At 45.7% G+C, this 27748-nt stretch overlaps 1 protein-coding gene across 1 annotated transcript; it reads right to left on the bottom strand.

Annotated features, from left to right (window-relative positions):
* Positions 1–1437: 1437 nt before the first annotated feature.
* On the bottom strand, positions 1438–26822 carry DYNLT2B (dynein light chain Tctex-type 2B). Its single transcript, XM_073673112.1, has 5 exons — positions 26468–26822; positions 11906–12039; positions 4610–4679; positions 2889–2952; positions 1438–1614 (listed from the first exon to the last, which is right to left on the bottom strand). The coding sequence occupies exons 1-5, from the start codon at positions 26518–26520 to the stop codon at positions 1567–1569; spliced, it is 369 nt and encodes a 122-aa protein (XP_073529213.1). The 5' UTR covers positions 26521–26822; the 3' UTR covers positions 1438–1566.
* Between the last annotated feature and the right edge of the window lie 926 nt (positions 26823–27748).

Raw genomic sequence — 27748 nt, 5'->3', positions numbered from 1 at the left:
ATACCATCAAGATACGAGATGTGCAGTAAGCTTGCCGTAGTCTGGTGACCCAGATGTCATCATGAATACCTCAGGTCACTATGGCAACGATCGGGCCTCACGATGACGTCACGGGGGGCGCCGATCGGAGGAGAGAGGGAGCACCCTCCCTCTCCCTGCCTTCTAAATGCTGCGATTGACATCAATTGCAGCATTTAGGGGTTAAACAGCTGGGAGAGGTGCGAACACCCGGCGGCGATTGCACGCGCTCAGAGCCTGTGGCCACAAAATCACCTTGACGTATCCATACGTCCTAGGTCGGTAAGTCCTTCTCATCCAGGACGTCTAAAGTCGTGAAGGGGTTAAAAGGCACATGATATGGACTTGCAGAGAACTTGATTATGTAAGAAAGCAAGTGGTAAGGTTCTGGATGGCAGATATGTGCCACCGAGGTGGTTGGCTTTGGTAATATAAAATCTGTACCAGTAACACGAAGTGACTGAGAGGGTTGATTTGACTGGATTCTAGGTCCGGGATTTAGGATCAACCAAAAGTGTCTGGGTGAAAAAGGTCATTCCAATAATCCAGCCCAGGACTTACAGGCCTAATAGCAGCTGGGTTAGTTCAGCAGTGTGGAGTTGTGTTGAAGTTTAAGAGAGGTGTTTGTCTGGTGAACACGTTTAAACTGTTTGAGCTGAACCTTTGGGCCCTACCTTTGAACACAGTGAGGCTGTGGGTCCCCACGCATGTGAACTACATGGCCGGACATGGAAAACTGCGCATGCGTCCCACAAGTATCAGTGCTTGCCAGGAGCAATATTCACATACACGGGGGACACCAGCAGTGAGTGAATGCGGTGCTGCCCCTGACTGAATATGAGGATCACACTCCTATGACTGAACGAGCAGGTAGGATTATAAGTATATTAAAGGTTATAAAATCATTATAGTTGCACCAATTTTAATTAAAAAAGCTTGTTAGTGATACACATTGCTTTACTAACAACGCCATGGGGGCAGTGTAGAGGGCAGCTGGGACTTGACAGGTTTTTCTTACCCATAGGGATATATAGAAAATCAGCATAGGGAGAGATGACATCCAGGCGGGGGCACCACTGTTGTGTCTACAACTAGGGTACCAACCTCCAGTTAGGTAGCAGTCAGCAATAGGGGTAATTAAGGTCATTATGCCCCCCTCATCTCATGTTCCTTTGATCCTATAGTCCTAGGATATATATTTCTGTTTCTTTAGCTATTTATGGTGCTTGTTTCATATTTTAATATAATAAAGTAATCATCTTAACAAAAAGGGAAATGCATACTATGCCGTATAACAAATGCAGCTAGCAGCGCAGCAAGCATGGTCCGTGGTCTAATGACTGATTAGATGGAAGTATTTCACAGGTTACTCACTGACACTGGGTGGCATCCTATAATGGACCAGAACATATACATGAATGCATTCAGAAAATATTTATTATGTATTACAACAAGTATATACAAATATTTACAATGGAAAACCTCTCTCAATTTGTTGACTTCTTGGAATATTTGTAATATTATATGTAAATTGTACAATGCGTCTTCTTAGTAATAGAAACATCCAAAAGCAGCTGCGACACAAAATAAGTATTCCTAAAAAACACAAAATAGTTCGTTAATATCTGTCTGGTGGAAACAGATAATAATGATAATTAATAAAGTCTACATAGCATCAACAATTCAGAGGGGACTTGTACAGACAATGTCAGACATTACCGAGTAATGCAAAGCTCAACAACTCAAACAAGAGGCGCGAGAGCCCGGTTCCCAAGAGCTTACAATCTATAAGGAAACAGTGGTGACACACAAAGTAAAGAGCGCCTGTTCTGAGGGACAGTCTGGCCATCTTATACACAGAGGGTAGAACACAAATCTATGCATAGAAGTGCAAGAAGGTTGACAGAATAATGTACAAGGGATGAACGAGAGAAGAATTATACAATGTAATAGCTTGGCCTAAAAAGGGCATATTTAAAACAGGACACTGAAAATTAGCCTGATTGTTTAGGGTAGCACATTCCAGAGAAGTGGTGCAGCTCGTGAAAAGTCTTGGAGAAGGATGTGGTAGGTTTGGATTCTGGATGATACTAGTGGAGAGCACGTGCAGGGTGGTAGACTGGGATGAAGGAGAAGATACGGAACAGTATAGAGGGTTGTAGCTGAGAGTGGAAATTATCATCTAGATACAATGGGCAATCAGTATGGCTGGCACAGGGTAGAGTCAATAGGTCTTTTTTCATCTAGCCTCTTCCCCCAAAGCAGTTAATTAAAATGAACTAACCAAACCAGCCCAAACCCCTAAGTAGTCAGATCCCAGACCAGACTCCTCAATCAAACTCCATAATCCAAAACCAGACCAGGCACACAAATGACTTCAGATCCAGATCAGAGTCCTAATGTAAAACAAAAAACCCAGAGCACTAAATTAATCAGACCCCTGGCCAGCCTCCTGGGGTCATACTGGCTTTATTCAAATATCTACTCTATTATTAGGGGAAGTTCATAAAAAAGTATTTTCAGTGAAAAAAATTACCTTGCATGTTCAACACTAGGACCAATGTTAGCCTACATGCTGGTGCACACGAGCTACTCCGGTCCATGTGAATAACACTGCAGCATGCTCTAGTAGCACAGACGAGATTAGCGTATGTGAATCGCAGGTAGTCCCTGCACCTGTCCGCTCCGCAGACAAAGACACAGAGGGAATCACATCTGCAATTTGCAATGGTGACTGGTCCAATAAATTCTGCAGCCGTGTGACTTAGCCTTACAGTCCTCTTAGGGGACTTGGCTAATGAGCTCATCAAAGTCAACAAGTGTTCAATTCTGTAACATGAGAAATGAAATTCCTAAGAAATAAATCTTACATTCATGAAGACCTCTTCTGCATAGTTATCAGTATCCGCATCCCAGAAGCATCTAGCGGCCATTCTGAAAACAATACACAGGATTAACCTAGGAGTAAATGTGATGTTAAAAGGCACAAGTTGCCCTACTCCTATTATAATGATAAAAGTTTACACGTCTGTATCACTAACGAAATACGTGTGCGTCCCTATAGAAAAGTTGTAGATCAGCTCACCAATTGTTGAAAAATGCCTTGAATGAAGGTGTGGTGCTCGGAGGCTCCAGACCGACTTCTGGGTGTAGATATAGCAGCAAAATGGAAAAATCCAGCATCCACAGGAAATGAGGTAAGTATATTAAAACATTATTTTATTAGCAACATAGTCAGGACTAAGGGCAGATATGCTCGAAATACGTAGACCCGCGTTCTTTTATTATCTTTGCATGTTTTGATTTTTAATTTTTCCCTTTTTTTTTTTTTAAACTACGTTGCTGATAAAATAATGTTTTAATAGACTTGCCTCATTTCCTGCAGATGCTGGATTTTCCCATTTTGCTGCTATGTGCATCCAGATCGGTAACGACATACCGGTGCGTCCGGATCACTAAAGGCATACATGTGCAAACAGCTCATAAAATAAAATATTGATATGTCACAATAGTTACATTTAAAAACAACACAAAAAAAAGGAAAAGCAATTGTTTATTTCTATCCCCTCACTGAGAGGATCACACCCGGCTGTCGGCTGCTATAGTTTAGAAGCTCTAGAAATGCACAGGCCACAGACACTAACAGTGCCTACAAACAAGCCAGGGAAGTCCATCATTACTATCATAGCCACTAACCAGCACTGCACCGTCCCTATGTATATTACATATAAAAATGATCACCAGATTTCACCATACAAACTGCAAAGAGATCTCACAGACCTGATGAAACTTGTGTATTTACTTTGAAAATCCAAGTCAAAATGGCTGCATAATCCTTATATTAATATGAATCCAGCTTCAGTATGAAATAGCTAAAGTAAAAGTAAGTACTCAAGTCTAAGAGATTTCTTTAGTAATGTATGCAATATGTGTTGTGAAATTTGGTCACAGATCGACTTAAAATCCCCAATAGCTGAGTGCGGCTCCTGAACTGCAAAACTTACATACAGAATGACATGGAGACAGGAAATGCTATTTACTGTACACACTTAAAGGGGTTGTCAGATAGACATTTATGGGATATCCACACAACATGCCATAAATATGTCTAATAGATGTGGCTCCCACCTCCAGGACCAACATCTCTTCCCATAATCAGGATCCCCCGGTCCCCCATTCTGATTACTGCCATGGCTACTTGGCTCCACATACACGGTTCTCTCTTCTTAATTCTATGGGAGTTCTGAAGGCAAAAACAAGTGCGCTTGGCTGTATGTGCAATCCCCATAACCGTGAGTGAAGAGAGCTGTGACCACCACTCCAGTCAAAGCGGCCATGGCATTAGTCAGAATGGTGGACTGCGGGACCCCAGTTCTGATTATACAGTACATGTCTCCTAGACGTGGGACCTGCATCTATTGGACACTTATGTGCTATCTAAGCTTGCGTACTGGAATAAAACATTATTGCCACGATGCTTTCTGGATGGAGAATACTCCATGGTTTACCTATTGCCTTATTTTAATGAAATGATTGTTTCCTTTTTTCCACTCCTATCCCATATGGCAGATAATTACAAGTCACTACTTACTTAACTCCTTCTCCTCTCTGCTCACCAATAACAACTTGCACCACCATTTTATATCTGTCAAAACCCATGTCTGTAAAAAGAAAAAACACAAAAGACGATGAGGGTTAAAAGTGTAACATCTAAATACATTTTTTGTAAGGTTTCTTAGTGACCAGGCCTGAACAGGTCTTAACAGGGTGGTCCGACACCTAAAATGACCTTTAAAAATATCCATCCTTACAACCTAAGCACTTTTGTAACTGGCTTTACTATACAATACCCTATACTTAATCCGTAAATGTGTTTTTTTTTCTTTTTTACATCACTCCCTGTGACATTGAAAGTCGTCTGAAACGATCGCCATTTGTGTCTGACAGCAGGGGAAGGACCTGCTCCTGCTAGATTGCAATGTGGAGATAAAGCCCAGGACCAAGCACCGTAAATTTACAGTGCTTGTTCATTATCCGATAAATGTATACTATCAGCACTACCATAAAAGTTTTGAAAAAAATTACATAAAGGGGATTATTTCCTTTTTTCTTATAAAGCTCTTGCCATTTTTCTATTTAGTTCTGGTGTGATCATTTTCCAAGTCATACTAGTTGTCACTATTGAATTAGGGTTCCATGACAGCAGAACATCAGCATGATAAATCACCCGTGTCCTTAGTGAGTTCACACAGAGACACTTTTGTTCGGAGTTTGAATTCTGCGCAGAAATCCATGTGAACACCACCCAAAAAACACCTCTTGTTTTGTTTTTTTCAATGGAAGATCTGCATTGAACTACAGATTTTTTTCGCTTCTGCTTTGAAAACTGCTTTAAGGCTATGTTCACATGCAGCGTTTATTGCAGCATTTTTTATGCAAATTAAAAGCATCATTTTAAAGCACCAGCAAAAGCGATGAGATTTCAGAAATCTAACGCACACTTTTGTTTTTTCTTCCTGACTGAATTGAAAAAGATGGATTTTTGGTACTCACCGTAAAATCTCTTTCTTGGAGCCTTCATTGGGGGACACAGGACCATGGGAGTATGCTGCTGTCGCTAGGAGGTTGACACTAGGCAAAAAAAAAAAAAAATAGCTCCTCCTCCGCAGTATGCACCCGCCTACAGGCACCAAGCTCACCAGTTAGTGGCTAAAGCAGTAGGAGAAGTACAAAAAAACCAACAATGCAATGCCCAATGGGACACAACCGTGAAAACAGAATGAGATACCCAACAGGGCCAACTGGACATATGCCCAAAATCAGGGAGGGTGCTGTGTCCCCCAATGAAGGCTCCAAGAAAGAGATTTTACGGTGAGTAACAAAAATCCCTCTATCGCTTCATTGGGGGACACAGGACCATGGGACGTCCCAAAGCAGTCCCTTGGGTGGGAGAACACTAGATAGTCACAGACTTAAGTCAGACTGCGGCGACCGCCGCCTGCAGGATCTTCCGTCCAAGACTGGCATCAGCCGAAGAATAAGTGTGAACCTTGTAGAACCTTGAAAAGGTGTGGAGTGAAGACCAAGTTGCGGCCTTACAGATTTGAGAGGCTGAAGCCTGATGGCGGACCGCCCAAGAGGCCCCCACCGCTCTGGTGGAGTGAGCCCTTACTCCCGGAGGGGGAGGCTTGTCAGAGATGCTATATGCTTCCAGAATGGTCGAACGTATCCAACGGGCGATGGTTGACTTGGAAGCAGGAAGACCCTTGCGATGCCCTTCAGGGATGACAAAGAGGGCATCCGAACGCCGAAGGGAGGCCGTTCTAGAAAGGTAGACACGTAGAGCTCTGACCAGGTCTAGCTTGTGCAGGGACTTCTCCCGTGGATGCACCGGAGCCGGGCAAAAGGAAGGCAAAACAATGTCCTCATTAATGTGAAAAGAGGAGACCACTTTCGGCAAAAAGGAAGGCACTGGCCTGAGCACTACCTTGTCCTGATGGAAGACCAGAAAAGGCGACCGACAGGAGAGGGCTGCGACTCTGCAACCCTCCTAATTGAGGTAACCGCTACCAGAAAAGCCACCTTCCAGGAGAGAAGAGAGGCTGAGATGTCCTGAATGGGTTCAAACGGGGGCTGTTGTAGAACGCTTAGGACCATATTAAGGTCCCATGGGTCCACTGGAGGGCTATAAGGAGGCGCCAAGTGGGCCACCCCTTGTAGAAACATCTTGACCTGAGGACGGCCAGCCAAGCTGCGTTGGAAAAGAATGGACAAGGCCAAAACTTGGCCCTTGAGAGTGCTAAGAGAGAGTCCCGCCTCCAGGCCAGACTGAAGAAAAGCCAAAATGACCGGTAAGGAAAAAGACATGGGAGCCAGCTGATTCTGTTCGCAGTGATGGAAAAAGGCTCTCCAGATTCTGTGGTATATGCGCGTGGTAGCGGGTTTTCTGGCGTTAATTAGGGTCTGAATGACGTTGTCAGTAAAACCCGCCTTCTTCAACACCGCGGCCTCAACGGCCATACCATTAAATTCAGAGAATGAGAACTCTGATGAAGAAAAGGCCCTTGAGAGAGAAGATCCGGCCGGTCTGGCAGTCTCCAGGGGGAGTCGACGAGCAGGTTTACTAGATCTGCGTACCAGACGCGTCTGGGCCAATCCGGGGCTACTAGGATGACCGGTACTCCCTCTGTCTTGATCTTTTTGATGACTCGAGGGATCAAAGGTAGAAGGGGAAAGAGGTAGGGCAGCCGGAACTGTGACCATGATATGACTAGTGCATCCTGAGCGATCGCTGCCGACTGTGGAAGTCGGCCGCCCAATTGTCGACCCCTGGAATGTGAACTGCTGAGATTGCTGGAACTGTCTTCTCGGCCCAAACTAGCACCCTTGCCACCTCTCTTAAGGCGGGGGCTTGCTGCGCGTTCCTCCTTGATGCTTTATGTATGCCACGGCCGTGGCATTGTCCGATTGTACACGGACTGTAAACCCTGCTAGGATCTCCTGCCAGTGACGCAACGCCAGGTAAATTGCCCTTATCTCCAAAATGTTGATCGGTAGGGAAACTTCATGGGGACTCCACCGGCCCTGCACTGTGTGGTGGAGGAAGACTACCCCCCAACCGATAAGACTGACATTGGTGGTGACCACTTGCCAGCGCAGCGGTAGGAATGACCTCCCGGGTCTGAAGGAAGAAGGGCGGGACCACCAGGTTAGAGACCCTCTCACTTGACGAGGTAACCTGATGCGTCGATCTAGAGATGACGGGTTCTTGTCCCAAGCTGGGAGAAGGGCTAGTTGAAGAGGCCGGGTATGGAACTGGGCAAACGGCACTGCTTCCATGGCTGCCACCATTTTTCCCAGGACACTCATGCATAGACAAATGGAGTGTGGACTTGGGTTGGAGAGAAGGTGGATCCCGTGCTGTAGAGAGTATATCTTTTCCCTCTGAAGGAGGACCCGGGCACGGGTCGTGTCGAATTGCATCCCTAGAAAGGTTAAGCGTTGGGATGGGACCAGGGAGGATTTGTCTGTGTTGATCAACCAGCCTAACCGAGAGAGTGTGTTCAAGGTGATCTGGAGGCTGTGGAGACAGTCCCTGAACGTGGGGCCCTTGATTAACAGGTCATCGAGGTAGGGGATGATTACAATTCCCTTTGTTCGAAGAATGGCCATGACTGTCGCCATTACTTTCGTGAAGACCCTTGGGGCTGAGGCGAGGCCGAAGGGGAGAGCAGTGAACTGGTAATGTGCGTTCTGGAAGGAAAAGCAAAGGAACTTCTGATGTGATGCGCAGATTGGGATGTGAAGATACGCATCCTGAATGTCCACTGAACATAGATATTCCTCGGTTTCCATCGAGGCTATTACCGACCTAAGGGACTCCATCCTGAACTGCCGGATGCGTACTTGTCGGTTTAGCTGTTTGAGATCCAGAATCGGACGTAGTGAGCCGTCCTTTTTTGGAACAACGAAAAGATTGGAGTGAAAACCGGAAAACCTTTCCTGAAAGGGGACGGGGACTATGACTCCTGAGCGCAGAAGGGAGGCGATGGCCTGAAGGAAACCGGGAAGCAGAGATGGTTGAGGAGGGCGGGACCTGAGGAATCGTGTTCCTGGGCTGGATTTGAATTCGATTTTGTAGCCGGAGGTAACAATCTCCTTGACCCAGGCATCCTCTATTGCCGATAGCCAAGAGTCTCAGAACAGAAGCAGACGGCCGCCCACCCTGGGAGAAGTCCCAGGTGGGAGTGACCCGTCATGCTGAGGAAAACCTGTTGGATCGTGATCGGGACCCAGAGGACTTGGAGGAACGACCCTTTGGGCGCCAGTGCTGGAGTACGGTCCTATTGAGAGGAGGGGTTCGGTTGAGCGAACTGACGAAAGGACCGGAACTGAAGGGAAAGTCTCCTAGGAAAAGGACGTTTTGGTCTGGGCTGGGGAAGGGAGGTGCTCTTGCCCCCAGTGGCATCAGAGATGATCTGGTCTAACTTAGACCCAAACAGCCTTGAGCCTTGAAAAGGGAGATTAGTTAGAGATCTTTTGGAAGCCGGGTCGGCGCTCCAAGCCTTAAGCCAAAGAATTCTACGTAAGGCAATAAGATTGCTAGAGACCCGGGCTGAGCATGCAGTGGCGTCGAGGGACGCTGCGAGTAGATATTTCCCTGCGTGGCCGATTTGATCCTCTAGGTCGGCCAGATCGTCCGGGGAGGCCCCCGTTAGGATGCCCTGCCTGAGCTGCTTGGCCCATGTGGACACCACTTTAGATACCCAAGTTGAGGCGAAAGAAGGGCAAAGGGAGGTGCCAGCAGCCTCAAAGGCTGACTTAACCAGGGCCTCAACCTGTCTATCCGTAGTATCTTTAAGGGAGGAACCGTCTGGAAGAGACAGCACCGTCTTGGCTGAGAGGCGAGAGACAGGAGGATCCACAGCTGGGGACTCCGTCCATTTACTGATAAGGTCGTGGTTAAACGGGTATAGCATGTTTAACTGTTTCTTTCCTGTAAAGCGCTTCTCTGGATGCTCCCACTGTTTTTGAAAAAACACCGTCAAATTCTGCATGGTTGGAGAAAGTGCGTGCGGGGCGCTTAATTCTTTTGAAAGAAACTGAGTAGTCCTGAGAATGGCTCTCGTCCTCTTTTAACATGCAGAGTCTGATTGACGGCCGTTATAAGGCTGTCAATCATGTCTTGGGTCTTGGAATACTGGTCTGAGTCGGAACCAAAGTCTGAATCTGATGCAGAGTTAGATCCCAGGGCGACCTCCGGGGAAGAGGTGTGAGACGCAGGGAGCATCTTGGAGTCAGGAGAGCTGGAGGATGAGCTTGTGTGAGTCCGTTTCTGAGAACGTGCCCTCAGTCTGCCCCTGGGAGGAGGGGGCAGGGGTGCCTGCGAACCGTCTGTGGTAACGTTCGGAGCACTGGTGGCCGTGGATAACATAGGCAAGCGTTCTGGTAAGCGTTCTAAGACCTGCACCAGAGATTGAGATACCTTGGTGAGGTCAGAGACAGATTGGGACATAGCAACAGCCCACTCCGGAGGGGAGTTCCCTTGTCCTGGGCGGCGCGGGGATCCTGGGGTGCCAGCATGGCGGGAGGTTTGCAGGTCGAGCAGAAAGCTGTTGTGACACCCGCGGGCCACTTAGTACCGCAAAGAGTACAGGCGTAGTATGTGACAATGTGAGAGGGACGGACCGAAAGCTCCCTGGGTTTGGGCATAAGTGCCTGACCAGGGATACTGCAGAGGGGGGGCGGCTGTGGGCAGGAAAGGGTGTGGGTCGGTGTTAAGACAGAGCCTACCCGATCCTGAAGAAATAAACACGGTCCCGTGTCCCCCAACGTAACTCCGGAGGTGAGCCTGGAGCGGGTCGCTGCTGGAAGACAGTAGGTGCCGCTGGAAGAAGATCTGCGGTGAGGCACAGTGATGGCGTCGGCGTAGGGGAGGAGTAAAGTAAGCTGCCCTGATGACGAGGAGTGCCGAGGCTCTGATAGGCGGATGGGAAGGGGGCGGGCTAGAAGGACCTGACCTGATAGGTCCGCGGGAAGCCCGAGGGTGTGGCGGAAGCATCTCCGTGCTCCTCGGCCCTGGTAGGTCGATGTCGGAGGGGCGTAAACCCGTCGGTAAGAGGGGCCGCCCACCGGAGACACCCCCCGACGGAGAAAAGCGCGGGCAGAATTGCCGCGCAAAATGGGGAACAAGGAGGGAGCGCAGAAGATGTGGGCGTGACCCGTGAGGTGCTGCAGGGTAAGTGCCATGTTTGGTGAGAGGGGGCGGCAACGCTGGGGAACTTGGACCTGCGACTGAGAGACGGTACGAAATACCTCTCTGTGCTCTTAGGATCCCGATACGTCTTGTTCCTCTTCCCCTCTGAGGATGGTCTCAGGATGTCCTCCGTGGAAAAGGGGGGATCCTGGCTTTTCCTCCTTCCCGCACTGTCCGGTCCTGGACAGTGCAGGAGACGGTGTCAACCCCAGAATCTGGGGGAAGGTCACCCGCAGGGACCACCGTCTTCCTCCCAGGCCGCTCCGAGGAGGGGGCTGGGGTAGGGAATAGGCAAGGACTGGCCACCAGAAATCACCCTGAGACACCCTGAGGTGACAGGGGATAAGTCCTGCCCAGCGGGTCCGAGAGTGGGCGATGTGGGGTTTGCCACACTGCTCTCTCGGTTGCCTGTGAGATGGGTTAACAGGGGACGCAATGTTCCCTGTTAGCCCTGAAGAAAGATTAATAAAACACAACAGGGTTGGATCTGTTAGGATCCAGGTCTACCTCCTACAGACACTAAGCTTAAACTGGTGAGCTTGGTGCCTGTAGGCGGGTGCATACTGCGGAGGAGGAACTATTTTTCTTTTTTGTCAACCTCCTAGCGACAGCAGCATACACCCATGGTCCTGTGTCCCCCAATGAAGCGATAGAAAACTGCAGCGGTTTTTGAAATCTGCAGAATGTCAAATCTTTCAGCATTTTTCAGTCCATAGAAAGCAATGAGAAATTGCAAAAGGGCTGCAGAAAAGTAACAAACCTTTTATGGCATTTTTGGTGAATAAAACTAAGTTTATTAAACATGTACTGTAGACAAAGTACACATAGTCTACTCAAAAATGCTGCAAAAACCCAGCAAAACGGGTGTTTTGAATGCAACGTTTTTATTGCCAAAACAGCAGGTCTTGGCTGCAGAACAAAGAAAAGCAGCAAAAAGCTGGGTGTGAACATAGCCTTATACGTGTTGTGTTATTTATTGATGTCGGATCACAGATTAGCTTCACTGAATGCAGCTAATGCACATGCAGACCTGCGGCAGATCAATCTGCAAATCAGCAGCACAAACCTCATTTACTACTATATATGCCAAACTATAGCATCTTTATTGTTCTATGGCGCTGATTTACTGACCTTTGAGCTTTTCTTTTATGGTCTCTGACAAGGAGCGGGTCAGCTGTGGAACCTCTTCAGGTATATATTGTTTGCTTTTCAGCTCCTCTTTCAACACAGATTGTATACAGTCCCGGACGGCGGCCGTCCTAAACCTAGTGAGGACATACAATAATGAGCATGCGATCATAATCTACAACTTTATATCTGTAAAAGAAGCTGTAGAGAAATCTGCAGGTCAAAAAGACATATTCTGACCAAATACTGATAGTGGGGCTGTGGCCTAATACTGATGTTTTCTCATGTGTTTCTCTTTGCTCCTCTTCTGGGACCAGGGTCTGGGTTCAACTGGCACCTCTACAAACCCTATAGTCAGGGTACACAACACAACAAATGTGGCCCCCCATGCCATTGTGTATGGTCCCCACTATTCAGTGTACTGTATTCATTTTACGCACTTATAACGACAATAAATTCCACAGCGCTGTACAGACATTATCATCACTGTCCCTATTGGGGCTCACAATCTACATTGACAGAGCCTGTTTTCACCTTCCTGACCCAGGCCAATTTTTATAATTCTGACCACTGTCACTTTAGGAGGTAAAAAACTCTGAAACGCTTCAATGGATCCCCCTGATTCTGAGAAGGTTTTTTTTCGTGACATGTTGTACTTCATGATAGAGGTAACATTTCTTCGATATGACTTACGTTTATTTGTGAAAAAATTGGAAATTTGGTGAAAATTTTGCAATTTTCAAAATTTGAATTTTCACGCCCTTAAAATCAGAGAGATATGTCACACAAAACAGTTAATAAGTAACATTTCCCACATGTCTACTTTACATCGGCACAATTTTGGAACCAAAATTTTTTTTTGTTAGGAAGCTATAAGGGTTAAAAGTTGACCAGCGATTTCTCATTTTTCCAACAAAATTTACAAAACCATTTTTTTAGGGACGACATCACATTTGAAGTGACTTTGAGGGGGTTTTATGACAGAAAATACCCAAAAGTGACACCATTCTAAAAACTGCACCGATCAAGATGCTCCAAACCACATTCAAGAAGTTTATTAACCCTTCAGGTGCTTCACAGGAATTTTTGGAATGTCGAAGAAAAAAAATGAACAGTTATCTTTTTTCACAAAAATCTTACTTTAGACCCCAATTTTTTTTTTTATTTTCGCCAGGGTAACAGGAAAATATCTGTTGTGCAATTCCTCCTGAGCACGCAGATACCCCATATGTGGGGAAAATACACTGTTTGGGCGCACGTCAGAGTTCAGAAGGGAAGGAGCTTTGTGCGACTTTTTGAACTCAAAATTGGCTGGAATCGAGAGCGGACGCCATTCGCGTTTGGAGAGCCCCCTGATGTATCTAAATAGTGGAAACTAGACCCCTCAAGGATTTTATCAAGGGGTATAGTGAACATTTTGAACCCAGAGGTACGACAAAGAATTTGATAACATTAGGTCATCATGTTGAATAAGTTGTCATTAGTCTTGAGAAAGTGCTCGCTAATTGAGTTTGCATCGGGTACTTGGGTATGCACAAAGTATCGTCGATGCTCAAGTGACATGCTCGAGTCCCCGCCCCACGTTCGTTAGACACCCCCCCAAAAAAAACATGAGGGGATCGCTCGTCCATGGCAGGCAATCTCCGCAAAGTTTTTTGGCCGCGAAGCAATTGGGACGGAGACTTGAGCATGTCACTTGAGCACCCGCGATACTCAGTGCATACCCGAGCACCCGATGCAAACTCAAGTAGTGACCACTTGCGCTCAACACTAGACACCATATCGTCATCATTTTTATTAACTTTAGAAAAAATCCCAACTCCAACCCAACCCTAGAGTTTATTTTTTACGCCGTTCCTCATGCGGTATAAGTGATTAGATTACTTTATTCTTCGGGTCGGTGCGATTTCAGCGATGCTAGAATCATATCGGGTTTTTATGTTTGGCAGCTATCACACACACTAAAAGACGCTTTTTTTTTGCAAAGACTAGTTTTTGCAATCATTTTTCCATATTTCGGCCGACAGGGCCATGTGAGGGTTGTTTTTATGGGACAAGTTGACGTTTTTATTGGTACCATTTTCGGGCACGTGACATTTTTTGATCGCTTTCTATTCCGATTTTTGGGAGGCAGAATAAACAAAAACCAATAATTCAGGATTTTTTTTTTTTTATGCCGTTCTGCGTGTGATAAAATTGATCGGGCAGCTTTATTCTTTGGGTCAGTACTATTACAGCGATTTATAGAAAAAAATATTTTTTTATCACTTTATTCTGAGAGCTATAACTTTTTTATTTTTCGGCTGATGGAGCTGTATGGCGGCTTATTTTTTGCAGGACAAGATGACGTTTTCAGTGGTACCATTTTTATTTACATTTGTCTTTTTGATCGCGTTTCCATATTTTGTTTGGTGGTATGATGATAAAGCGTTTTTTGCTCCTTTTTTTTTTTTTTTTTTTTTACAGTGTGCACAGAAGGGGTTAATTAGTGTGACAGTTTTATAGATTGGGTTGCTCTGGACACGGCGATACCAAATGTGTACTTTTTGTTTTTGCATAAGTACACAGATTTATTGGTTTAATATTTTTTATTTATTTTGTGATTTTTTTTTTTTTTTTTAACAGTTTGAAAACATTTTTTAGACTTTTTTTTTTTTAAACTTTTTTACTTAGTCCCTGTATGGGCCTTCAATTTTTATTTTTCTGATCACTTTTCTCATGCAATGCAATAGACATGTACTGCATGAGAGCTCAGCTGACAGTTTTACACTGTCATATCTCCTGCTAGACTCAGCTGCTGGCTGAGTCTAGCAGGACACCGAGCATGGCAAACACGGATGTCATCATGTGACCTCCGGCTGCCATGACAATGCCAGATCTCATCATGGGGTCGCTGGAGAGGTGAGTGGACGACCCCCTCTCTCACACTATCTTCTAAATGCCGCGATCGCTATGGATCACGGCATCTAGAGGATAGGAAAGGGTCAACATTGGGACCTGATCCAATCAGGTTCCATTGATGTTACCCGTCAGAGCTGTCGCTCTGCACTGCACTCGCAGTGCTTGCAGGACCCTGGGGGTCCTGAGCGCTGCGAGACCGCTGACCGTTTATAAATGTCTGCGCTGCACAAAGCCCGGCCCGCTGACGCTTATGTACAGTGGGCGGTCGGGAAGAGGTTAAGGACAAACACGGGGAGAACATACAAACTCCTTGCAGATGTTGTCCTTGGTGGGATTTGAGCTCAGGACCACAGCGCTGCAAAGCAACAGTGCTAATCACTGAGCCACCGAGCTGCCACAAGAAGACTAAGGGCTTTTTCACAGGTCCTGATATTTCCGGTACCGGAAAAAACAGTACCAGAGATATCTGTGTCCGTGTGCACCTGTGTGCCTCATCAGGAGCGTACAGTTAGTGCTGTTCCCAAGTGCCGGGTGCTGAACGCTGCCCTCATCATAATCCCCTGCCGGCGCTGCGATCAGCACCAGCAGAGGACCATGATGAGAGTAGTAGTGTCTGCTACCACAGTGTCTACCTGTAAAAATAAGAATAAAATAAAAAATCCATATACTCAACTGTCCTAAGTTTCCCCCGCTGTAACCTATGCGGCCACTCACGCCGAGGAGTGGCTCCGGAACTGCGCTCAGTGAGTGACAGGACAGCGCTCGCTGCAGGAGTCATTCTACCTGGAGTGATCGGTCGCATGGATTATTAGTGGGGGACACTTAGGACAGGTGAGTATAAGGATTTTTTTTTATTCTTTTTATTATTACAGGTGGAGACACCAGGAGCAAACTACTACTCTCAACATTATCCCCTGCTGGTGCTGATCGCAGCGCCGGCAGGGAACTATGATGAGGGCAGTGTTCTGCACCCGGCGCTTGGGAACAGCGATAACTGTACCACTGATTCCCAGGCGCTGGTACGTGTCACACTGATGGCATCCATGTGCGGTACGTGTTTACATAGACGCATTGACTTGAATGGGTCAGTGTGATCCGTGCCACTGGCCAAAGACAGACATGTCTACGTGTGGATCACATGGACACACGGTCTGTGGAAACACACTGACATGTGGGCAGTGTCTCCGGTATGTGTGGAAACTGTCACCACACATACTGGAAATACTGATGTGTGAAAGAGCCCTAACAAACTTGCTGAGGAGCAGGGATGGGCAAGCACAGATACAGCACTGTGTAACCATATCTGGGTCCCCCATATGTCCATAGACTGACTTTCCTTGACGCCCGTTTAGTGCTCCAGACATATCTGAGTGGCTGCCTATGCTGTTCTCTAATGGAATTGTGAAATGCAGCCAAGTACTACAACACCTATAATCTTCAATGGAGAGTGTTACTTGTGTGGAGGGTCCCCTCATCTCTAGAGTAATGATTAGTGGAACCTGACATACACCTCTCAAAAGGGAATATGATTTTAAGTCTTATTGCGGCCACTGGAAGTCGTTCAAGATTAAAGGGGTTGTCCGGTCTAAAGTGATAAGTCTGCAGTCACTCTGTGTGACTACAGACTTATGAATTCCCTGAGCGCAGGAACTGTGTGCTGCGGGGATTTGCCGGATCCTGAGCTGGGACCGGTGGGTACGTATGCGTTATGCATACTCCCGGTGTATAGAGCGAGGCTGCGCCCACTAGACGGACTCTGTCCAGGAGAATGTATAACACATACGTACCCACCGATCCCGGCTCAGAAACTGGCGAATCCCCGCAGAGCACAGTGCCTGCGCTGGGGGGATTCATAAGTCTGCGGTCACACCGAGTGACTGCAGACGTATCATTTTTGTCTCACCTTGTGACTCCACACATCGCTCACACTGTGCTGTGAGGATTCTCCGTTGCCAGAGCCAGGAGCGTTACCGCAAATATGTGATTTGCATACATGCGTTCACATGCCGACTAGACAGGCGCGGCCTTGCTCAATGCAAGTGTAGAGTGAGGCTGGACAAGTCTAGTCGGAATGTGGCCAGAAGTATGTAAATCACATACTTGTGGTCACATGACCACCTGCTCCTGGCACCGGAAAATCCTCACAGTGAGCCGTGTAGGCGATGATTCACAAGTCTGCAGTCACATAGAATGATTGGAGACTTGTAACCTAAGGCCGGACAACCTCAGACCAGAAAAGTGTGTGCACCCCTGTTAGTGTAAACTGCAGTTTGCTTGCTGTTTGTAGAATATTAGGTTTCTGTTCTTTATGCAATTACCTTACATAAATAATTTTTACACATTATGAAGGTGCAGTATTTTGGTCAGAAAAACGAAATTCTCAGGCTTGTTCCCACATGTGTGGGTTGTAAAATGTTTATAATGTGGGTTATAAGATGTATAGAGCGAATGTAATGTGTGATTGCAGCTTGCTGTACTGAGATGTAGATTAATGTGGTCGGTGTATGGGAAACAAAATGGTTTCCTGCTCTCTTCTGTATTGTGCTTTACCTGTAATAAATCACAGTAACACCTCACAGGCTAATGCTAGCGGCAGAGCATTGTTACCTGTGCTGTGTTCCTTACTTATCTTTACTAGCCGTCAACACCATTAGGCTGTGTGTCCACGATGCGGATTTAACGCATTTCCGCGGTGCCATTTCCGCCACGAAAACGCATTAAAAACGCTCGTTAAGTTCTCTGCCATGTTTCTCAATAATAATCCGCATGTGCTGTGCACATGCTGCAGAAATTTTTGCTGCGGATTATCATTGTGGAAAAATCCGCAGCACAACCACTTCTTGTGCGTAATCGCCGGCATTGACTTGCATTGAACCGCATAACATCCACATGTATACATGTAGATGTTATGCGGTTCAATGTGCGGATGGTACCCAGGTCTGGAGAAGAGGAGACTCTCCTCCAGACCCGGGTACCACTAGTAAAAAAAATAATTAAACGTAAAAAAAAAACAAAAAACAACATTATACTTACCTCTCCGGCGGCCCCCGGTCTCCTCCCTCTCATCGCCGTCCCGCACTGTTCTGAAAGGACCTGCGGTGACGTCATTTAGTCATGTGATGGTCACGCGACCACTGATGTCGGCGGTCGCGTGACCTGTCAGCTGACTAAATGACGTCAGCGCAGGTCCTTTCAGAGCACCGCGGGACGTCGAGGACAGAGGACGCTGCCGGGAGGAGACCGGGGGCCACTGGAGAGGTAAGTATAATGTTTTTTATATATTTTTTACGTTTTAATTCTTTTTTTATTTTATTTTATTTTTTTTACTATTGATGCTGCATTTAAAGCAGCATAAGTTGGTCACACACTATAAATCCATGCCAGTTGTATGGATTTATATTATGTGACCACCTTGTCAAGCACTTTACCAAGTGATGCTCAAAATCGCTTGGAAAAGCGCTTGAAAAAACGCACAAGGAAATGCATGCAAAGACGCTTATCCCTGGCAGAAAAAACGCATGTAAAATCTGCATAAGTTTTTTCTGCCAAGGAGATGCAGAAACGCTCAGGAAATTTCTGCTTCATTTCTGCATCGTGGGCACATAGCCTTACAGGGGAGTCGCATCAGATCGCGCCTCACTAGACTAATCCCAGCACTGATTAGACTCTAGGCCCGTGTTCGCACAGTGAGGTTTTGACGCTGCGTATTTTTGCTGGGCAAAAAAAACCACAGCGTCTTACATTTCCAGCAAAGTGGATGGGATTTATAGAAATCTCCTGCCCACTGTGCTTCTTTTTGGCGCTGTGTAAATTGACCTGCGGTGCGTGGTTTTTTTTAATCCACAACATGAATTTCTCTTGTGAGTCTGCTGAGTTTTATGTGCAAATTTTCCCCATAGACTTAAGGTAAAAAACGCATATGCTGTTTTAGTGCTGTGGAAAAAAAACATGTAATCAGCACATAACTGTATTAATAAAATTTTGTCAAAGCCAGATATCAGGGAGTATCAAAAACAAAACAGCTTTATTTAAAACATGACATACCAGAAAGAAACAAAAACTGCAGTGTCAAAAATGCAATGGAAAAAACCCAGAAGTAGCCTAATTTAGCTACCAGAAAATCTGCAACATCGATAACTGACTACTCGTCATGAGCCTTGGGGTATGTTCATACATGGCATAATTGCAGAGGATTTTTCTGTATAATAAACATAGTTACATAGTTTGTAAAGCCGAATAAAGACTTGCATCCATCAAGTTCGACCTGTTAGTTCTGTAATTGCTAAAGTTGATCCAGGGGAGGGCAAAAACCTCAAATGATTTGGCCAATCTTCACCTGAGGAAAAATTCCCTCCCGACTCTGAAACCAGCAGTCAGAATAAATCCCTGTATCAACCTACTATTTTATTTTATTTTTAAGTATATGCTGAAATCTGCCTGGTATCTAGAAATGCATCCAGTCCCCGCTTGAACTGGTTTAGTGAATCCGACATTACCGTCTCCTCACTCAGTGAATTCCATATTCTCACTGCTCTTACCGTAAAGAACCCCTTCCTATGCTGGTGCTGAAACCTTTTCTCTTCCAGTCTTAGTGAATGCCCTCTTGTTACCGTAATATCCCTCCTTTTGAACAAATCCCGGGCAAGGTCTCTATACTGTCCCCTAACATATTTGTACACATTTATTATGTCCCCCCTCAACCTTCTCTTTTCCAGGCTGAATAGTCCTAGTTTTGCCAACCTCTCTGGGTATTGCAGTCCCTCCATTACCTTTATTAATTTTGTTGCCCTCCTTTGTACCTTTTCAAGCTCATTTATATCCTTTCTATATAGTGGGGCCCATAACTGAGCACAGTATTCCAAGTGTGGTCTGACCAGTGCTTTGTACAGTGGAAGAACAATGTTCTCATCCTTTGCAGCTATACCTCTTCTGATACATCCCATTACCCTGTTTGCCCTTACAGCAGCGGCCTGACTTTGGGCACTCCAATTTAGTTTGCTATCAATCAAGATGCCCAAGTCCTTCTCCATCTCTGAATTCCCCAATGATTTCCCATTCAGTGAGTACTGGTGACTTCCATTTTTCCTTCCCATATGTATGACCTTACATTTCTCCTCGTTAAACCTCATTTGCCATTTAATGCTCCTCCTACCCAGCTTATCCAAATCACTCTGTAGGTCTGCACTGTCCTCTTTTGTATTAATTGTTTAACATAACTTTGTGTCATCTGCAAATATTGATATTTTACTATTTATCCCGTTGACTATGTCGTTAATAAAGATATTAAATAACATTGGGCCTAGTACAGACCCCTGTGGTACCCCACTAGTGACGCTTACCCAATCTGAGTATATTCCATTTATAACCACCCTCTGCCTTCTATCCTTTAGCCAGTTAGCTACCCACTTGCAGACATTTTCCCCCAGCCCCATCATTCTCATTTTGTATACCAACCTATTATGTGGCACGCTATCGAACGCTTTTGAGAAGTCGAGATACACGACATCCACTGGTTCCCCCTGATCTACTCGAGAGCTAACCTCCTCGTAGAAGTCAATCAGGTTTGTTTGGCAGGAGCGATTCCTCATGAATCCATGTTGGTTCGAGGTTAATAGATTATTAGCGTCAAGATGCTCCATGATTGCCTCATTAATAAAGCCTTCAAAAATTTTGCCCACAACGGACGTCAGACTCACCGGCCGATAGTTTCCGGCGTCACTTTTCGCTCCCTTTTTGAATATTGGCACTACATTCGCCTGTCGCCAATCAAGTGGTACAGACCCAGTCTCAACAGAGTCCTTAAATATAAGATATAACGGTCTGTCTATCACATTACTTAGTTCCCTTAGTACCCGTGGGTGTATGCCATCAGGTCCTGGTGATTTGTTTATTTTAATGTCACTGAGTCGTTTCTGTACCTCAACTTGGGTTAGATTAGTCATACTTAGTGGAGGATTAAGTTTGTCACTTCTCATTTCGCCTGTTAGTTATTTTTCCTTTGTGAAAGTTGACGAAAAAAATTTATTTAATAGATTAGCTTTATCCTCATCTTTCTCTATGATTTTGCCTTCATCACTTTTTATCGGTCCAATATTATTCGATTTAATCCTTTTACTATTTATATACGTAAAGAACAGTTTGGGATTTGATCTACTTTCCCTAGCAATACGTCTCTCTGTTTCCTCCTTTGCTATTTTTATTTGTTTTTTACAGGTTCTCGTTTTTTCCTTGTAACACATTAGTGCCTCCTTGCTGTTTTCCTGTTTTAATATCTTGAATGCCTCTTTTTTGCTATTTAACGCCCCTTTTACGTTCTTGTTCAACCATATTGGTTTCCTCTTATTTCTGGCCCTTTTATTCCCATACGGTATATACCTCTCGCACTGAGTATTCAGAATTCTTTTGAAGGTTTCCCATTTACTATTCGCATTTCCTTGATTAAGAACTTTGTCCCAGTCTATAAGTTGAAGGTTTTCTTTCATCTGATCAAACTTCGCCCTCCTAAAGTTTAATGTTTTTGTTGTTCCCTTATTGATAACCCTACTGAAGGGCATTTTGAAGTCGATAATATTATGATCGCTATTACCTAGGTGCCCCCCTATCTGTACCTCAGTTATTCTATCAGGCCTATTAGTCAATATTAAGTCCAACACGGCCTTCCCTCTCGTTGGTTCCTGCACTAGTTGGGAGAGATAATTATCCTTGATATTTGTCAAGAACCTTTTTCCTTTCTGCGATCTACAGGTTTCTGTTTCCCAGTCAATATCCGGGTAGTTGAAGTCCCCCATTACAATCACCTCATTATGTTTTGCTACTTTGTCTATTTGTCCTAATAGCAGATTCTCATTCTCCTCTGTTATATTGGGTGGCTTATAGCAGACCCCCAGTAATATTTTATTATTGGCAGGAAAAACACACACATTTTTGACACTTTTATAATAATAATCTTTATTTTTATATAGCGCTGACATATTCGGCAGCGCTTTACATAATTATCACTGCTGTCCCCATTGGGGCTCACAATCTAGATTCCCTATCAGTATGTCTTTGGAGTGTGGGAGGAAACCGGAGACCCCGGAGGAAACCCATGCAAACACGGGGAGAACATACAAACTCCTTGCAGATGTTGTCCTTGGTGGGATTTGAACCCAGGACCCCAGCGCTGCAAGGCTGCAGTGCTAACCATGCAGCCCTATGGGGGAAAAATTGACAGATTTGAAAAAAATGAATTAATGGATAAAGGAGTTGTCCGGTCTTAAATGACAAGTCTGAAGTCACTCTGTGACTGCAGACTTGTGAATTCTCAATGACGAGCACTGCATGCTGTGAGGATCCTCCAGTGCCAGCGCTGTGATATGCATACTCACAGCCACATTCCAACTAGATGGACACAGCCTCCTCAATGCAAGTGTATGGCATGAGGCCAGACAGTCTAGTCGGAATGTGGCCAGAGTATTCATATCCCATACTTATGGTCACATGACACTGGAGAATTCTCACAGCACGCAGTGCGAGCGATGTTAGGATTCACAAGTCTGCAGTCATGTAGAGTCACTGCAGACTTGTAGATTAAGACTGGACAACCTCTTTAAAATGCACAAGGAAAAAAAAAGCAGCATGTGCATCAGATTTCAGAAATCTCATTCACTTTGCTGACATTGTAAACTGCATATTTTATACATCAAATACGGTACGCTGTGCAAAGTCTACAGCTAATATGTTGGAATTACGACACGTGTGAACATAGGGTATGTGAAAAATGACTTCTTTTTCTGGCAGATTTCCTCCAAAACCAGCCTGAAAAAGTGCTAAAAACATCAAACAGAATGAACATAATACACAGCAATGTAAAGCGACTTTCTGTGCATATCTACAGTCCTATTCTACTTTTGTTAACAACTTCAGACTTCCAAAGCTAGCATAGTGTATATATATCTAAAAATATCTATATAAAAAAAGGAAGAAACGCTTCAGAAAAAAATGAGTTCTTCTAAAACATCTTCTTCAAAGACAAGTGGGTACATATGAAAGACGCCATGTGCACATACCCTTGAAGTACTATTCCCATACTGATGGCCTATCCTTGGCTCTCAATCTGCCTTTGATCTTCTTTTTGAAGATTCTCACATTAAGGGTATGTGCCCACGATGCGTACCAGCCTGCGGCCCCGACGCTCTGGAATAGCCGCGCGGCTTCCACTCATTATGCAAATGAGCAGCACCATTTTTTTTTTAACCTGCAGACTTTCTTCATAGAGGTTAAGTCTATGGAGTAAGCCAGCATGCGGACCTGCAAGAGTAGTTGACATGCTGCGGTCTAGAAAAACGTTTCCGCGGGTGATCAGCAGACGCTAAGTGTACATGGGATTTCTACAAATCCCATCCACTATGCTGTAACATCTGGCCGCTGCGGGTTTAACGCTGCATAAGCACGCAGCATCAAACCACCAGCGGCTCCTGATCGTGTGCACATAACCCAGGGCCACGGCCCCACTATCAGTATTTGGTCAGTATTTTTTCTCAGGAGTGGGAGCCAAAACCAGGAGTGGGTGATAAATGCAGAATTGCTGCACTTGTTTCTATTATACCTTTTCCTCACCTGGTTTTGGCTCCTGAGAAAAAATACTGACCGAATACTGATAGTGGGGCCGAGGCCAAAGCTGTAGACTAGGACTAGTGGATAAATCCTGGCACAGATGTGCAGCACGTCCATAGTATCACCCAGGAAGGTTGACAAAATCTCTAATGAATCTAAGGCCTCATTCAGACGTCCATGTTTTCCATGGATAGAACATATCGTCTTATAGACACCAGTGTGCCTGCATTGTTTATGAAGTAGGAGACACTTCATTATTGCCCCATTTCTTTACTGTAGGAATGGTGTTCCTTTCAATGACAGGCCTTGTTGACCTCTCTCCAAATGTAACGTTCATGGTTGTGACCAAAAAGTTAAATTTTGGTCTCCTCACACCAAATTACCTTGTTCCAGAAGTTTTGAGGCTTGCCTCTCTGCTGTTTGGCGTATTGTAGGCGAGATACTTGATGGCATTTGCTCAGTAATGGCTTTCTTCTGGCGACTCGACCATGCAGCCCATTTTTCTTCAAGTGCCTCCTTTTTGTGCATCTTGAAACAGCCACACCGCAGAGTCCTGAATTTCAGCTGATGTTATTTGTGGGTTTTTCTTTGCATCCCGAACAATTTTCCTGGCAGTTGTGGCCGAAATTTTTGTTGGTCTATCTGACCGTGGTTTGGTTTTTACAGAGCCCCTGATTTTCCATTTGTTAATCACAGTTTGAACGCTTCTGACAGACATTATCAATTCCTTGAATATTTTTTTGTATCCCTTTCCCGTGTTATACAGTTCAACTACCTTTTCCCTTAGATCCGTTGACAATTCTTTTGCTTTCCCCATGACTCACAATCCAGAAACGTCAGTGGCTAGATGAAAGATGCAAGAGTCTGTCTGAATCCCAGAAACTCACTCAGCTTTTATGCACACACACTGATTACAAGCAAACAGGTCACAGATGAGGATGTTACCTTTAGTAGCCATTCAAACCCATTTGTGTCAAATTCTGTGCATGTTATCAGACCAAAATCACCAGGGTATGTGAACTTTTCATCAGGGTCATTTGGATGTTTTTGGTTGTCATTAAGATTTTAAAAGAGAAAACACAGTAGTTTGACAATAAATGGCTTCACCCAACCAATAACTATGAGTGGAGAAAAAGTTTTTTGTTATCATTCATATTCTCTGAAACAAGGACAAGAAAGGAAAAATTCTGCCAGGGTATGTAAACTTTTGAGCACAACTAATAAATAAGTAAATATAAATATATATATATATATATATATATATATATATATATATATACACAGTACAGACCAAAAGTTTGGACACACCTTCTCATTTAAAGATTTTTCTGTATTTTCATGACTATGAAAATTGTACATTCACACTGAAGGCATCAAAACTATGAATTAACACATGTGGAATTATATACTTAACAAAAAAGTGTGAAACAACTGAAAATATGTCTTATATTCTAGGTTCTTCAAAGTAGCCACCTTTTGCTTTGATGACTGCTTTGCACACTCTGGGCATTCTCTTGATGAGCTTCAAGAAGGTTTTGGTCTCATTTTACCACATGACCTTCTCTCATGCCCCTTCTGGATCATCCAGATGGTCATTGGCGAACTTCCAACGGGCTTGGACATGTGCTGGAGTGAGCAGGGGAACCTTGCATGCCCTGCAGGATTTTATTCCATGATGGCGTAGTGTGTTCCTAATGGCAATGTTTGAGACTGTGGTCCCAGCTCTCTTCAGGTCATTGACCAGGTCCTCCCGTGTAGTTCTAGGATGATTGCTGACCTTTCTCAGAATCATCCTTACCCCATGAGACGAGATCGTGCATGGAGCCCCACACCGAAGAAAATTGACAGACATTGACAGTCATCTTGTGTTTCTTCCATTTTCTAATAATTGTGCCAACAGTTGTTGCCTTCTCACCAAGCTGCTTGCCTATTGTCCTGCCTTATAGACACCAGTGTGCCTGCATTGTTTATGAAGTAGGAGACACTTCAGTATTGCCCCATTTCTACCCGCAGCCATTAAACATCTGCTGATCTGAGTACTAGCCGACCGTTGGTCGGTAATAGCCAGATTACACCGGCTGATCTGAATTGCATGTGCACAGAACAATTGTTAGTACGCTTGTGCTGTGCATGGAATATCACTGTTCTCGGCAGCACATCTCCTGTTTATTCAGAGCCAAGCGCTGCCGCAAATGATGATTTTTTAATGTATGAACGATCCACTCACCAGATGAACGTTTTGCTTGATGGGTCAGGTGACCGCCCCCCGCTTACACAAGACTATACTCATCCGACGAGACGTCTAACAAAAACTTGTTCTCGCCTCCTGTAAACGAGTCGGTGAGCCTCACTCAGACATCTTTCATGGACAGAACACTACGCACTATAATCTACGGGACTGTTCACATGGCCGGTCTGGATCCAAGTCAGGAATCTACATTATGAATACAAGTCTATGGGTCCATGACAAGGACAGACTGGACAGGCGGCATCAGTGTACGTGCACTGATTACCATTGTAGTGGACAGAAGCTTTGTCATTTATTTAGTCTCATATGCAAAACTCACTGACCAAACCCTGAAGCGCCCAAACCCTGACGAGCCCAAACCCTGAAGCGCCCAAACCCTGACGAGCCCAAACCCTGAAGCGCCCAAACCCTGACGAGCCCAAACCCTGACGCGCCCAAACCCTGACGCGCCCAAACCCTGACGCGCCCAAACCCTGACGCGCCCAAACCCTGACGAGCCCAAACCCTGACGAGCCCAAACCCTGACGCGCCCAAACCCTGACGCGCCCAAACCCTGAAGCGCCCAAACCCTGAAGCGCCCAAACCCTGAAGCGCCCAAACCCTGACGAGCCCAAACCCTGACGAGCCCAAACCCTGTTCACACGTGGACCGTTTCTTATATAGGAGTAAAATCAGATATGTAATGAGAAAGGCTGTGCACTGATCTATAGATGGATATGAGAGGTTAGATGTAGCTCGATCACACATGGCTGGCTAGCTGTATACAGCCGCAGTATTACCGCACACTACACCCCACATGCCCCGTACACACACGCACTTACTTATGGTGGAAGTTGGGCCTGATGCAGTAGGAATTATCGCCGCTTTCCCCCATGACAGCTCCGTCCTGATAGACGATCAAGCTCCCAGCAGCGCGTCCATCACCATGGTGACCATCCCCGCTCGAGGCTTCCGGTTCCAGGGGAAGGAGCACTTCCGGAATGCAGACACTCGGTGCTACGGTCTGAGATGCAGTCAAGAGTTGCTCCTTTGTGCGGTGGAGACTTCCTTCCTCGTCTTCTCCAGCAGGTATGACTGCTGGAGGTGATAACCTTCGTGCCCCGATGTGATGATGCTGATGCTGCTGCTGCTGCTGCTGCTGCTGTTGTTGTTGTTGTTGTTGTCCAGTCCTCTGCTGTCATCACGCTTCCCGCCTCTCTAGTGCCACCTGATGGTTGCTGCTGTCATCCCGCCTCTCTAGTGCCACCTGATGGTTGCTGCTGTCATCCCGCCTCTCTAGTGCCACCTGATGGTTGCTGCTGTCATCCCGCCTCTCTAGTGCCACCTGATGGTTGCTGCTGTCATCCCGCCTCTCTAGTGCCACCTGATGGTTGCTGCTGTCATCCCGCCTCTCTAGTGCCACCTGATGGTTGCTGCTGTCATCACGTTTCCTGCCTCTCTAGTGCCACCTGATGGTTGCTGCTGTCATCATGCTTCCCGCCTCTCTAGTGCCACCTGATGGTTGCTGCTGTCATCACGCTTCCCGCCTCTCTAGTGCCACCTGATGGTTGCTGCTGTCATCACGCTTCCCGCCTCTCTAGTGCCACCTGATGGTTGCTGCTGTCATCACCCTTCCATCCTCTCTAGTGCCACCTGATGGTTGCTGCTGTCATCATGCTTCCCGCCTCTAGTGCCACCTGATGGTTGCTGCTGTCATCACGCTTCCCGCCTCTCTAGTGCCACCTGATGGTTGCTGCAGGTCATCATGCTTCCCGCCTCTCTAGTGCCACCTGATGGTTGCTGCTGTCATCACGCTTCCCGCCTCTCTAGGGCCACCTGATGGTTGCTGCTGTCATCACGCTTCCCGCCTCTTTAGTGCCACCTGATGGTTGCTTCTGTCATCACGCTTCCCGCCTCTCTAGTGCCACCTGATGGTTGCTTCTGTCATCACGCTTCCCGCCTCTCTAGTGCCACCTGATGGTTGCTGCTGTCATCACTCTTCCCGCCTCTCTAGTGCCACCTGATGGTTGTTGCTGTCATCACGCTTCCCGCCTCTCTAGTGCCACCTGATGGTTGCTGCTGTCATCACGCTTCCCGCCTCTCTAGTGCCACCTGATGGTTGC

Source organism: Phyllobates terribilis, unplaced genomic scaffold, assembly GCF_046119375.1.
Source record: "Phyllobates terribilis strain yellow unplaced genomic scaffold, ASM4611937v1 Scaffold_3__8_contigs__length_932513732, whole genome shotgun sequence".
Classification (NCBI taxonomy): Eukaryota; Metazoa; Chordata; class Amphibia; order Anura; family Dendrobatidae; genus Phyllobates; species Phyllobates terribilis.
Note: the sequence above shows the minus strand (reverse complement) of the source record. Positions and strands in the feature narration are given on the sequence as shown.